The sequence below is a fragment of the Lissotriton vulgaris genome, unplaced genomic scaffold (assembly GCF_964263255.1).
Source record: "Lissotriton vulgaris unplaced genomic scaffold, aLisVul1.2 SCAFFOLD_2672, whole genome shotgun sequence".
Taxonomy (NCBI): domain Eukaryota; kingdom Metazoa; phylum Chordata; class Amphibia; order Caudata; family Salamandridae; genus Lissotriton; species Lissotriton vulgaris.
In genome coordinates, this window is record NW_028245207.1 from 162,239 (window position 1) to 176,546 (window position 14,308).

Sequence of the window (14,308 nt, forward strand, 5' to 3'; positions counted from 1 at the left end):
ACCATGTAATCACTAGCTGCCAAAAGATGTAATATTTCCTGAAGCGATAACATCCTGAAAGTTAAATTCCTTAAGTACTTGTTTAGAGCGTGAAGATCTAGAATCGGGCGCCACTCTCCGTTTTTCTTCTTTATTAGAAAAAATCTGGAGTAAAACCCCATTCCCCTCATCTTCTGAGGTACGCTCTTGATCGCTCCTTTTTGCATCATCAATCTGATTTGGGCAAACAGCTCCTTCAGGTGAGCTGGAGGTGGTCCTTTCGGGGGAACATTTGGAGAAAATTTCTCGAATTCTAGGGCATTGCCCCTGGCCACAATCTCCAGGACCCAATTTGTCTGATGTTATTGACTGCCAATTTGAGTAAAATTTTGATATTCATCCTGCAATTTTTTCTCGAGAGCGGGGCAGCGGTGGTGGCAGGTGAAAAGTCTCATTGGCGCTTATCTTTTCCGCGGTAATTTGCCTTTCCCCTCTTCTGGGCATAAGTAGGCTTTCTCTGCCCGTAAGATTGGTAGCGCTGGGTATGATATCGTTGATTGTTTTGTCTGTATGAGGACTGTTGGTTATATCCACCTCTGTTGGAGGACGCTCCCCGTCTTCTCGCTCCTCGAAAGGATGGCAAACGGAATTGGAGGGTGCCCAAGGATTTTGCTGTTTCTGTATCCTTCTTTATCGTCTGTAAGGCTTCCTCCACCTGAGGGCTCCGAATGTTTGAACCACATCATCCTCACTGTTCGAGTCTAAAAGTCGGTCAGGAACCTGCGATGTTCTCTGAGGTGAAATACGCAGGGGTGAAAGTGGATAAACTGTTTCACGTCCTTGAGTTATTTATTGCTTTGGTGTAAAGAACACCGTCGACGGTGACCAGACCTGCAACGCAGTGCAAGATGACAATTGCGGCGTCGACGGTGTGTTTTCCACTGCTACAGGAGCAGACGTCAAAGGTTCAGTCGTCGACGGGACGGGCTTCGTCGACGGGACGGGCTTTGTCGACGGGACGGGCTTCGTCGACGGAATGTTCGTCGTTGATGGTACAACCTTAGTCGACGTCTTAGTCGACGGCGGTAACTTCATCGACGGAGTGGAGCTCGCCGACGAACCCGTCGATGGCATCTCCTTCGTCGATGGTAGTTCAGAGGAGCCGACGACGGCCGTCGTCGACGAGAGAGGTCTAACGGTTACATAAACCATGGTAGGTGAAGAAGCGGTCGTCATAATCAGCTTGGGTTTGGGAGATGAGAAGGTCATAGTCGACGTAGATGTAGCGTCGACGGAGGTCTTACTCGACGAGGAGACAGAAGATGGTGATGTCGCCGATAATGAAGTTTCCTGAGGTGAAACTTTGTCAGCTGTCTGAGGCAATGTCTTAGTAGACCGTTTTTGAGGTACAGAAGAACCCTCCAAGTCCTTGCCTGTGGGGTCAGCCTTAGAAGTGGAAGGCTTGTCAGAACCCTTAGAAGGTTGATGTTTTTTAGCAACCTTAACCCCAGGAGATGGCAATACCTCAGACGCAGGCCTCTTTCTAGATGCTGAAGTGGAACCAGAGGCAATACTGCCAACCTCAGACACAGGATTATCAGAATCCTTAAGCTTTTGTAGCCACAAAAGCAACCGACCCTCTGTCTCTGAGAGTCTTTTGAGGAAAGGTTCTGCAGATCTTACAGTCCTTGACTTGGTGATCTGGATAGAGACAATAAATACATTTTTTGTGGGGGTCCTCTTTAAAAAGCTGGCGCTTTCCACAAGATTCACAGGCTCTAAACAGAGACTTCTTTGAAGACATTCTTGAAGAAAAGATCCAAAAGGAAGATAAAGTTGAAAAAACTGAGCAAAGCTCAGGGAGACTCCCTCCACACGACGTGCGGTAGAAAATCTGAGAGCCTGGGCCTCTGGGGAGAACATTCTGGTGGGTGCTGGCGCCTATTGGCTGTAGTTTGGACTATACAAAATAACTAGGATAGTCATAGATGTGGAAGTTTTTCCTACTGTAGCGTTGGCTACTTTACTTCCTGGTTTGTTTTTATTGGTATTTACTACATATTTATGGCATATTATTGCTTTTTTATGTAGTGTGGGACTCCCACTCCGACGACGGGGAATGATTCAGGCATGTGAATCTATGAAAGACACCCCTAATACTGGAGAACATCTGTTATTCAGCGCCAAGATACCTACAGTGGAACGTGTGCTTTACTAATTCACGTTATGTTCTACAAAAGCAATGGAAAACTTCGCATAAACTCTCTCTTACTGATAAAAAGTTTAACCGGCTGTGGCAATCTCTTCTTGACTACCTATCATGGCTGAATATCTATTTTCAGCCACCCAAATTACGCTCCCTTCATCTGTTTGATTTACCCCTTTGATCGGGGGCAGTGGCTCCCCTCAAGCACAGTGTTGTCTGCTCGCGGATCAGTCCTCTACCATAACTAGCATATCCCTACCTGCCTGGTCCTCTCCGGATCTTTGCTCTTTTAGTAGCACCAGCTGCCCCCCACTCCCTGATGACAACCTGCTTTATTCACCAATCCAACAAGTACAGACCACTAACCACTTCTTTTTTGTTTTTAGTGTTGAATTTCCTTCCATCCTTTCGCCAAAGATTATGTTCCTCCTTTCTTTTTTTGACTGTTTCTGTTAGTTGATGACAATATAAGCCGGAAGTGGCACAGTGCCTTTTTCTGGGGATGGTTACCCTTAAATGCATTTCTTACATAATGGTACGGCTTATGTGTGAATCATAGGCTAATAAGCTTTACTGACTGACAATTTTATAGAGTAATGGTTGTGACTCGCTTTATTTCCTATGTAGTGGTATGTACTTTCTAATGCCTTTACGTTGCTATTACATAGTACTGTGACAATGTAGACTCTTATGGATGCCATAATGTTGATTGTTTTTATATGCAACACTATTTGAACAATGTCTGTATCTTTCGTTGTCAAAATTTTAAGAAAAGATGGAGTAATAAAAACGGTTTCAGTGTTATTTCCTTTTAAGTCTCAGAGAGATTACTCGTCCTGTTGCAATGGTTACATTTTTTTTTAATTTTGACTACCTGTGCCTCTTGAGTATCTCCCTAGTTCCCTCCCTGTCAGGTTTACTGGTAGATCCAGTTTCGACAGTTGCGGACAGTATCTTTCTACAGGCATTATGTCCCATATGGGTTTGACTCCCACCTCTCCTGCGCCTATCTTCTCATACCTCACTAAAACTTTTTTCCAGGACAGGCGACCAGGGCTTTCAGGGCAGACTGGTGAAGGGTGCCTTCCCTATTCATGTCTGGAGGGTTCCAAACCTCCCCTACCACCATTCCCAGGCTTTTTTCCACACTCACATTCATCTTTGACCCTCATGAACATCTTGATTTTCTTTGCTGGGTGGGGGCATGAAGGGCCATTCAAATGAAACCACAATACATCTCACATTGATTAAATACTGGACACGGTTCTGATCAACAATGATCATTCTTACGAGTAGCAATCACCCTAGAAGAAGCAAGCAAGATTAGACATCAGGCAGTGTTGAACAGGTTACTTACCTTTGATAATGCTCTTTCTGGTACACAGACCACCTAACAGCAAATCCCTAACCTTTTGAATATTCCCTAGGCTTCAGAATGGTTCTGTAAAGTTTTAAAACAGTATCCCTGAGCTGCAGTGAGTGGTGTGGTGCAGCTTCGTGCCATCATTCCACTCTGGAAATGCCACAGCACCGCATATAGAGGCCACATCGTGCACAGACATCAGTTGCTTTCTAGCCTGTCCAGGACTCTAGACACAAAGCCCAGCGGCAAATTGACTTTGACCAGTGGGCAGATCTTTAAAGTTTGAACTTTTTTAGACTGAAGCAAACCTAGTTCACACAACCGGGAGATTGGTGAGATAGAGGGCTTATCAGAAAGAGTGTAATCAAAAGTAAAGTAACTTGTTCTTCTAATAGATAATTTCAATTATAGACTCCTCACCTGTTTAGATACCAAAGCAGTACATCTCCAGTGGTGGTCTGTGAAATGGCTCAAACCAAAAAGTCCTTCAGGACAGAGCAGGCAAAATGCCCATCTGTGCGAAACTAGCTATTCAGATAGTAGTATTCTGAACAGGTACTCCGAGTGCCAACATAGTGGTAGCAGCCTTAGCTCTGGTGGAAGAAGCCCACAAACATTCCGGTAGCTGCTTCTTGGTTAGTGCTTAACAAATTATAAAGCCGAGCAAGATTCACTGAGTCCGTCCTTCTCTTACGAGGGGTGAGGGGGATTAAGGAAGGCCAGTAGGGTGAAGTTCAATCCAACGTGAAAAGGAGACACCACTTTCAGAGGAAAGGAAGCCTGGGTTCTCAGGACAAGCTTGTCTGGGAAGAAAGTAGTGTATGCAGGTTGACAGATTGCTCACTCACACACCATGCGTTGTTAAGGCGAATTAGGAACACGCTGTCTTTTGGGTGAGCAGTCATAGTGTACAGCTGTGCAAGAGTACTCAAGAAGGTGAAGACAAAGGTCCCACTGAGGCACGATAAAGAGGGTGAAAACAAATATTGCAAACCCTCCAAAAAATTGATCACAACAGGTGCTTTAAGCGGAGAAGGCTGATCTGATCTGAAAACCGTAAAAAGACTGCAAGAGCCTACAGATATCCTCTAACTGTGCCCAAAGTAAGTCTTTATTGGGTTAGGAACTACACAAAACAATACTTTGACCCACTTCAAGCCAGGTTATCCAATCTGTCAAGTAGCGCACCAAACTACAAACTTGCCCCAATGGCAGGCGTATACTGATTTTCCCTTGGGGCACCTTGCTGCCAAGATAACATCTACCTCTTCGGAAGGGAGATTGAAGGCAGTCATCTCTTAATGCTTAATCTTCGAGCAAGGAGTTGAAGACTTGAAGTTTCTACCGTAGACATGGAGGAGCAAAACTGTTGGCTGATGTGGAGGGGCAGACAAGCCCAAGGAGGGTACCCTGGTTCAACTATCCTAAAAGCTCTCGAGGACAGAGTTAATCTTTTCACCAAAAAGGCAAGAGCCATCAAAAGGCATGTCCATTATGTGGGCTGGACATCGCCAGGGAAGCCCAAGGACCCATCCAGATGTGTTTCCTAAGAGCCACACTGATGCCCAATGACCTGCCTAGGCTGTAGGTAGAATCCAAGCCACAGCGGACAGTAGTACATTTTGTTGCATTATGGCCATTATGAATAGCCTGCGTAAGGACAGCATGCAAATCGTCAGGGCACCTGGGTAACACCTGTGAGGCAAAATGCCAGAGGCCTTGAGTATAATGCCCTAAGAGGCAGCTGAAACTAACAAAACACTCTTCCAAACTGGCTGATGAAAACAAGCGCTCCCCAAAGGTTTCAAAGTGCTTTCAGTCACTGATCGCAGGTGTGGTAGGCCATGCATCAGGGTTGACTTTACTCACTGAGGCCTGCACAACTTGGGCCTGATAGGTGGGATGCTGAGTCAAGAAGTCTGGGTTACACTGGGCTGGATGATGATGCAATGCTAGCTGTCTGTTCACCGAAGGTCCGGAACAGGGTTTTGCCAAAGCCCAGAGAAGAAGAGAGTCTGTGAGGGCTTCATTGAATGCAAATAGGGGCTCAGGATGTGTTTACCAAGGCTGGTGCACCTCTGTGAGATTTATCAGTTTTCACCTCCATTATAGTAAGTTAACTGAAGTTGAGAACCTTGGTGGCCCTTTGCATGTCTACAGTCAAGAGGACACTATCTTTTTAAACAGTTCATGGGAGTGAAACTAGCCCAGTTTCTGGTGAGGGTTCAGGCCACTGGCATCCTAAAGGTACTCCTACCAATTTTTATCTGTTTATGGTTGAGCAACTTCATCCCCAGCATCATATGTATCATTATCAGAGTCCAAACAGAGTATAAAGGATCAGGACCGTTCCTTGAAGCAAGGGCAAAGTATCGGATTCTGATGGGTTGGCATCAGGGGAACAGGGTGCTGCCTCGCCCGAAGTGGCACAAACTCCAAGTCAGAGTGCACAACAGGCTGAACTTCATCATCCAGTGTCAATGACTTTGATCATCTAGGGTCCGGCATGGACAGTGGTGGCAGGATAGGAGCCAGCAACAAAGCTGGTGTGGAACTCATAGTAGGTCCAGAGAGTCGACCTGGTACTTAGGGCAGACCTGCCAGCAGAGTCCCTAGTGGCCGCCATCGAAGTTCCTTGACGCCTAAAGGCGCACCAGAAGAACTGGCAATGAGCCAAAGAGCAGTAGTATGGCTTCTCAGAACTCTGATTTGCTGCAGCATTGCTGATGGCCCCACAAATTTAGGTTGCAGCGGGCAAGGGTCAAAATCTGCTCTGAAGGAGAACAGATTTTGGAGTGAGAACATGAGACATGTTAGCACCCTCGCTCCTTCTCTGAAGTTCAAGAATGGTGGGAAGGGGCAGAATCCTGCTTGGACTTCTTATGCTTTTTCTTCAACCCACCTGAAGACTTCAACAGAGACAATGACCGACCACGGATACAGGGCTTTCCCTTTAAATTTGACCAGTCACTGCATGGAGTTTTTCCAGTGTTTGTAGAATTAAAGCTTTGTCTCATGGTCCCCATTGCCTTGAGATTCATCAAAGCACAGTCACTTCAGGCCTTGAAGTTGTGTCCTGACCCCAGGCACCACAAGTAAACCTGATTGGAGTCTGTTAAAGGTATTTCTTTGTGGCAGTCCCCACAAGGATTAAACCCTGTAGTTTTGAGGGGTGATATCTGCCCTTGTACACAGTTTTTTTTTTAAAGAATGTTGAGAGAAACTTATGTGAAGAGACATGGGGTAGCTCCAGATCCACGTCTGGTGGTGCAAAAAGAAAGGGACTGACATCAGAGTGCCAAAATGGCGACTATACGAGGTTCTAGAGTCATTTCAGAAGCGGACCAACATCGATGTTGAGCAGCATGCGATCATCTACGGGCGCACAGGGGTGCAGGTTTAAAAATTTCTGGATCCAGTCTGACGCTTCGGGTACTCAAAAGGTGAGGAATCTGCAGGTAGAAATACCTATTACAAAGAGTAAGGTACACAGACAGTTGTCTCATTATGCAAGGTCTATTAAATTGATGAAAGTTGAAACACTTCCAGTGTGGCACAGTTACTTTCAAAATTATTAAAACTGATGTTACACAGATACTCACACATTTAAGCAATTTGATTTCATCAAGGGCTGTTTCGGTGTAGTGTTCTGCACTCTTCACAACTTTCATAGCCACAAATCTCTTCACCCTGAAAGCAGATATTAGCAATCAGCTGAGAGGAGCAATAACTACATTAAAACAGACAACGTATTTATGTGCACTTCATTTCCGAGATGTGTGCCGGAAGAGTTTCAATGCAGTTAATACCTTCATAACGGGCCCACAGCTTGATTTAAAACAGCAACATTAAATTCAACTGCTGTGGCTTCGACACTGCCACAATACACTTCTGTAGATCATGCTAACCCAATAAAGCAGCAATCAAACTTTCAACACAAGTTCTGGTATAGTAGTAGGCTATTCTTGTGTGCGGTGTACCCACAACAATGCCATATTACACCCGCAGGGAATATTATTCTGAATCCAAGTAACTGAATTACCTGACCTCTAATTGTAGAAAGCTAGATTTGGCAACAATTAAAATGAATAAATGACAGGCTAGTCGTTTCATGAAAAAATGGGAGTATTGATTCTCGCAGGACAATTTCTAATTACAAATATTATAGATATACTGTCCAAGAATTAGCGCAAAGTTTTTGGTCATTTCTATACATAGATGCACCCCTTTTCATGCTATTTAAGCATGCCCCAGTGAACTTGAGCTTTTGATGCAATCTTAAGTATCAGTATTCACTAACTGAGGCACTACATCTCTCTCGCTCTCTCTCTCCATGTGTTTTCTCAAGCAGTCTACGACAACAAACCGACTTTGCAAGTCTTTGAGATGCATTCTAGTGCTAAAGGCAATCTACAAGGGACAACAACTTATCTTCTATACTGCCTTTTTATTTGTCAAAGAATAACATTTTGACTACAAACTCTGTGCACTTCATTATAAGGAAGATTAAAGCACAGTGGGTGGAGTTTAACCAGAGCGGTGAGGAAACTGGCCAATACAATCACAATGCATTTCAAATTTTATATATAAAATACAAGTTTAGATTAGGAACAAGTCCAAGAGAGGAGGAGAAGTGCTGGCTGCAACAAAGCAGAAGTGGAGGTTGTAAGGTGGCGTTTCAGGAGGGAACCGGAGAGGTTAAGGGTACATTAAGAGTAGGGATTCTAGTACTTCAACATAACTAAGCTTGGATGGGTTCAAGATGCGTTAGCATAAAAGACTGCCTGCAGAAATGACAGATTTCTTGTTTTTGTTGCGAGGTAGTGAACTATTAGAGATGGTGGCCAAAATACGACATAGAAGGATGGCAAGTTGAAAGAGTACTTTGTCTTTAGCCGATGATCTATTAGGAAACAGAAGAGTGAAGTGCATCTGCATGTCTGGAGTGGCTGAACAAGTTGAATAATGATGTCCTGTACGAAAATAGTGTATTGAGTAAGGAGTAGCAAGGGTTGACTAGAAGACTGGTAAAGTTTTGATTGTTCAGGGCCAGGAAGAATGGTTATCAAATGGTTATCAGCCTATGTGACATAAGATGCTGGTAACATTTCTGAATATTTGAAGCAAGTTTAATTGATGAAGACCCTTCAAAGTATTAGGACAGGGGATGAAGGGAAGAGGATTGCTCAGTCTTGAAAATGTTAAACACGTCGGAACACAGAGCTATGCAGTTTCTGATGTGTGTGACAAATCAAATTCTGGAATTGATTTTTTGGAGGGGATGGGGTGAGATTATATCTGTGTTGTAAGCAAACAACTGGTACAAATGGAGAAGTCGCAGAGGAAGCTCATAAGGCAAATTCAGAGAGGGCCTAAAACGGAGTATTGCTAATACACATGTAGGGGCTTTGGTGTAGATTGTGAGAAGTATGAGATCAAACACAGTGATTATAGAGACAGGGGAAATTTGAGTTGTGCACATTAACCAATTGGGACAGTAGCAAGATAGAAAGTGGGCACTGGCACACAAAATACAAGTTATAAAGATGGTCACCATCAACTTTTTAGGAGTCGAATAAAGTAGTGCTATAATATTTCTGCTAAGCAAACAAAAAAAGCCCAGGCACCGGAGCAAAAATAAAAAAAACTATTAGAAACAAAAGCTGGAAAAAACAGTAACTTGTAAAGCACAATACACAGTCAACATGGCCAGATTCAGAAAAGGGCATTGTTCTGGCCTCTGTAATTAGCAAACAACCAAATGTGTACAATCACTCGCCAACTATAATGTGGAATTCGTCAATAGTCAAACAACACCAGCGTAAAACACATAGGTCACTTCAAATACCAAGAACAAATTCTCAAGTAGTAATACAATGAATGTAAAATGGGGGCAATTGATTACCAATACCAAATGGTACACTAAGTATTCCTATAATTTAACAAGGTCACTTCAATCACTGCAAGGGTGCAATAAGATAAGTAAACTGGGATACACTATGAAAAAGAACTTCCAAAGATCTTTTGGTTGTAACATATGAGCAGCTGACATTGGGCAGAGTCAAAAAGCGACAGTAGATTAATTTGGGAATAGTTTTGATGGCTAGCAAAGTCCTACAACAAAATCAAAAACAAACTGCAACTGAAACCGAATAAATCATGCATTGCTTATGGGTGAGCTACTGGCTTTGGCAATCAGTGGCGGGTGGAGAGCAGGACGGCGGATTAATGATACGTGTGCATGCGCTTAATGTAACATCCCCAAAATAATATATTTGCATTCCAGTTATGCACCACATTTGTTTAACAAGTCTACCTAGCAACCATTCAGCCATTATCTTAACATGTTTGTGGTGAAAGAAGAAACAAAATCGCTGATGGCTGATTAGCGAGGGTGCTCTAAACAGGAAATGCCAAGCTTGCTGTTATAGGCAAGCACGGACTGCACCTCCAAGGCCTGCTCTGCATTCCAGGCATTACTTTGCCACTTACAGAAACAGGCGAGCAGGCCACCTGTGCTCCAGTAAAGCTGCCAACAGGAACAGAAAATAAGATTGGGTAAGATTATTGTTTATTGTTCGATTACTTTAAATCATGACAATTTAGGCAGCCCAGCTGTGTTCACTGCTACGTGTCTGCTGAATAAAATTGTTTGATTCTAAATCATGACAATTTAAAGACAAACAAAAAATAAATGTAATCTTAATGCAACAAGTAATTAAAGTTTTTTAAAAAATACAATAGTATATATAAATAATTATTGTTATTATTTTCACACAAGAAGCAGCTAAAATAGGTTTAAAAACGTAATGACGGGGGCGTGTCCAAGATGGCGGCGTAGACAGTCGCAGGTCCCGAGGGCTCCCCGTCCCGCCACCTCTCAATGCCGATTCATAGCACAGTGTCCGCCCCGCCCCCCCCCCCTCCCCCCCAGGGTCACTATCGGCGTTCGGGAGGGCTTCTGAGGCACAGGGGACATGGCGACAGGACACCGGGCGCTCGAGCGCCATCACCGAAAGGAAGTTTGCCGACCCGGGCTGCATGGTAGCCGCTGGAAGCGACCACTCAGACGCAGGGGCGGCCCGACACAGATGCTCGCGCGGCGCTGGGGGCACGGGGCCCACGAGAGGGTGCATCAGAGGTCCTGCTGGTCCAGACCGGGAGCGGCGAGCCCCCCCACCCTTGGCAGCCAAGGCTGTGAGATCGCCGCAAGGGCTCCCCCGCGGAGGTTGTCCCCGCGGAGGGGACAGGCTGCCGCCGGGGAGGAGGTGAGGAGCAGCGGCGTCAGAGAGGAGGCCCCGGACCCTGAGACCAGCGCCATATCGAGCCTGCAGCGCGAGTGGACCGGGAGGAGCGAGCCGGAGGGGACGGAAAGCGGCACCCAAGTTGGTGAACTTGCAATGGCCATAAGACCTCCTACCCATCATCCGCAGACCCAGGCAGCGTAAGGGCCGCGGAGACTGAAGAACAAGTTACTTACCTTCGGTAACGATATATCTGTAAGAAACATTAGTTAGTGTTAGATTCCTTACCTTAGAATATCCCCAGGCGTCAGTCTGGATCCGGAAACTTTTGCGTAGCAGTACCCCTGCGCGTCGGTAGGCGTCGTCTGCAGGTGTCCCCAGCGGCTCCGCGTCCGTCGTCGGCGTCGTGCGCCGTGATGACGTCGCTGGAGTATATAGACGCCGCCTCCGCGCGCTGACGTCAGTTCTTTGTACACTGCTTTTCCGCGCCAGGAGACGCAGAGCCATGAGAGAACCAACACTGGTGCCATGTAAAAACTAGGGCCCTGAAAGGGATGTCCTTAACCCTAGGTATCTGTTCGCAGAACGGGGAGGATGGGTGGGTTCGGTAAGGAATCTAACACTAACTAATGTTTCTTACAGATATATCGTTACCGAAGGTAAGTAACTTGTTCATCTGAAAGAAACACGTTAGTGTTAGATTCCTTACCTTAGAATACATACCCCAGCAATACCAACCCCGGTGGTGGGTCTGCGAACCAATACAAAACTACACCAGAAAGTCCTGGAGGACAGAACGGCCAAAGAAGCCATCCCTCCGGACTTGACTGTCCAGGCAGTAGTGCCTCGCAAAGGTGTGCAACGAGGCCCACGTAGCCGCTTGGCAAATGTCCTGCAAGGGGACTCCCCGGCCCAGGGAAGTAGTAGCCGCCGTGGCCCGAGTGGAATGGGCCCTCAGCCTAACAGGAGGCTCCTTCCGAGCCAAAGAGTAGCACGCTTTGATGCAGAGGACGACCCATCGAGAGATGGTTCGTTTACAAACCGCCCGTCCCTTCTTCGCACCCACGTAGCCAACAAACAGTTGGTCATCCACCCGGAACTGGCGAGTGCGATCCATGTAAGATGAAAGCGCACGTTTTGGGTCCAGACGATGGAGCCGTTCTTCATCCTTTGAAGGATGCGGAGGCGGGAAGAAGGAAGGGAGGGTGATGGACTGCCCGATGTGAAAGGCCGAAACAACCTTGGGCAGGAAAGAAGGTCTAGTCCTCAGAACCACCTTGTCAGGATGAATGGACAGGAAAGGAGGTTGGACAGAAAGAGCCTGGAGCTCACTCACCCTCCTGGCAGAGGTGATGGCAACCAGGAAAGCCGTCTTTAAAGTCAGGAGACGGAGAGGACAAGAATGAAGGGGCTCAAAGGGAGCACACATCAGAAAGGTTAGAACCAGGTTCAAATCCCTCTGGGGCATCACAAACGGAACAGGTGGAAACATGTGAGTGATGCCCTTCAAGAATCGAGTTACAATCGGGGATTTGAACAAAGAAGGCTGATCAGGAAGCCTCAAAAAGGCTGAAAGGACAGAAAGGTAGCCCTTGATAGTGCCCAGAGCAGAGCCCTGCTGGGCAAGAGAAAGAAGAAACAGAAGAACCTCCGAAAGAGGGGCAGAAAGAGGATCCACAGCCTTTGCTGTGCACCATGCCACAAATCTGTTCCACCGACAGGCATATACCGACTTAGTGGAGGGACGCCTGGCTGCCAGAATAACATCACAGACTTCAGGAGGCAAGTCAAATGGCCTCAACTGCCGCCGCTCAATCTCCAAGCATGGAGGTGGAGACTGGACAGGTTCGGGTGGAGGACCGTCCCCTGCTGCTGCGACAGAAGGTCCTCCCGAAGGGGCAGGCGGATCGGGGGACCAACTGACATGCTGAGTAGCTCGGGATACCAGTACCTTCGAGCCCAGTCCGGAGCCACAAGGATAACCTGGGCCCGGTCGCGCCTGATCTTCTTCAGCACTCTGGGCAGAAGTGGTATAGGCGGAAAGGCGTATAACAGACCGCAACTCCACTCGCGCCGAAAGGCGTCGCCGTGCGAGTGCCGTCTTGGAAACTCCAATGCGCAGAACTGATGACATTGCGCGTTCTCTTCTGTGGCGAATAGATCTAACCAAGGCTCTCCCCATTGCAGAAAGATGCCTTGCGCCACGTCCGAGTTCAGACGCCATTCGTGATCCATCGAGCACCGACGGCTGAGTTCGTCCGCCCTGGCGTTCAGGGAACCTGCCAGGTGTTGAACCGTCAGAGTCCCGCCCTGACGTTCCAGCCATTGCCAGAGGCGCAGAGCCTCCTGGCAAAGGGTCCACGACCCCACTCCGCCCTGTTTGTTGCAGTACCACATGGCGGTGGTGTTGTCGGTGAACACCTGCACTACACTCCCGTTGACAAAGGGGAGGAATGCCTTCAGTGCAAGACGAATCGCCCGCAGCTCCAACAGGTTGATATGGAGCCGGGACTCCGCCGGAGGCCAGATGCCTCTGATCTCTGCCTCTCCCAAGTGGCCACCCCAGCCCTGGAGGGACGCGTCCGTCACGAAAACGTGCTCCGGTTGGGGAAGGGAGAGGGATCTGCCTCTGACCCAATCGCGGTCCATAAGCTACCACTGCAGTTGTCTCGCAGTGCCCTCCGAGATCAAGACGTGGTCGGACAAGTTGCCCTGATGCTGGGCCCACTGAAACTTCAGGTCCCACTGCAGAGCCCGCATCCGCCACCGGGCGTGATGCACCAGAAGGATGCAGGAAGCCATCAGTCCCAGCAGCCGCAGCGTCAACCTGACCGAAACCCGGGATAGCGGCTGAAAGATGGGAATCAAAGCCTGAATATCCCGAACCCGCCGTTCCGGAGGATAAACCCGAAACTGCGCCGAGTCCAGAACCGCTCCGATGAAAAGGAGCTTTTGAGAGGGACACAGGTGTGATTTCGGCACATTGATGGAGAACCCCAGGTCGTGCAACAGGGCTGCCGTCCTCTGAAGGTGGTGGACGACTGTCTGGGGCGAGCCCGCCTTCAACAACCAGTCGTCTAGGTAGGGGAAGACTGAAACCCCCAACCTGCGCAGATGGGCTGCAACCACCGCCATCACCTTTGTGAACACCTGTGGGGCGCTGGTAAGGCCGAAGGGAAGCACGACAAACTGAAAGTGCTCCTGGCCTACCGTGAACCGCAGGTAACGCCGGTGGGTCGGCAGGACGGGGATGTGAAAATAGGCATCCTGCAAGTCCAACGCTACCATCCAGTCTTGTGGGTCTAGAGCAGCCAAGACCTGAGCTAACGTCAACATCTTGAACTTCTCCTTCCGGAGGAAGCCGTTGACGTTCCTTAGATCCAAGATAGGACGTAGGCCCCCCTTGTCCTTCTTGGGTACCAGAAAGTAGTGGGAATAACAACGACGCCCTACTTCTGGCCCAGGAACGCGCTCGATGGCCCCCTTGGCCAAGAGGGCCGTAACTTCCTCCTGCAG

The 14,308-nt window shown here is 47.5% G+C and overlaps 1 protein-coding gene across 1 annotated transcript in view; it reads right to left on the reverse strand.

The window, feature by feature from the left end:
- The window catches only part of LOC147666499 (SRSF protein kinase 1-like), a gene marked incomplete at its 3' end in the record, with an annotated part of 245,343 nt that overhangs the window by 107,820 nt on the left and 123,215 nt on the right, over nucleotides 1-14,308 (reverse strand). Inside the window, exon 4 of the mRNA XM_086949034.1 lies at nucleotides 7,151-7,238. Coding sequence (XP_086805160.1) covers nucleotides 7,151-7,238 — 88 coding nt within the window. The remainder of the gene's footprint in view (nucleotides 1-7,150; nucleotides 7,239-14,308) is intronic.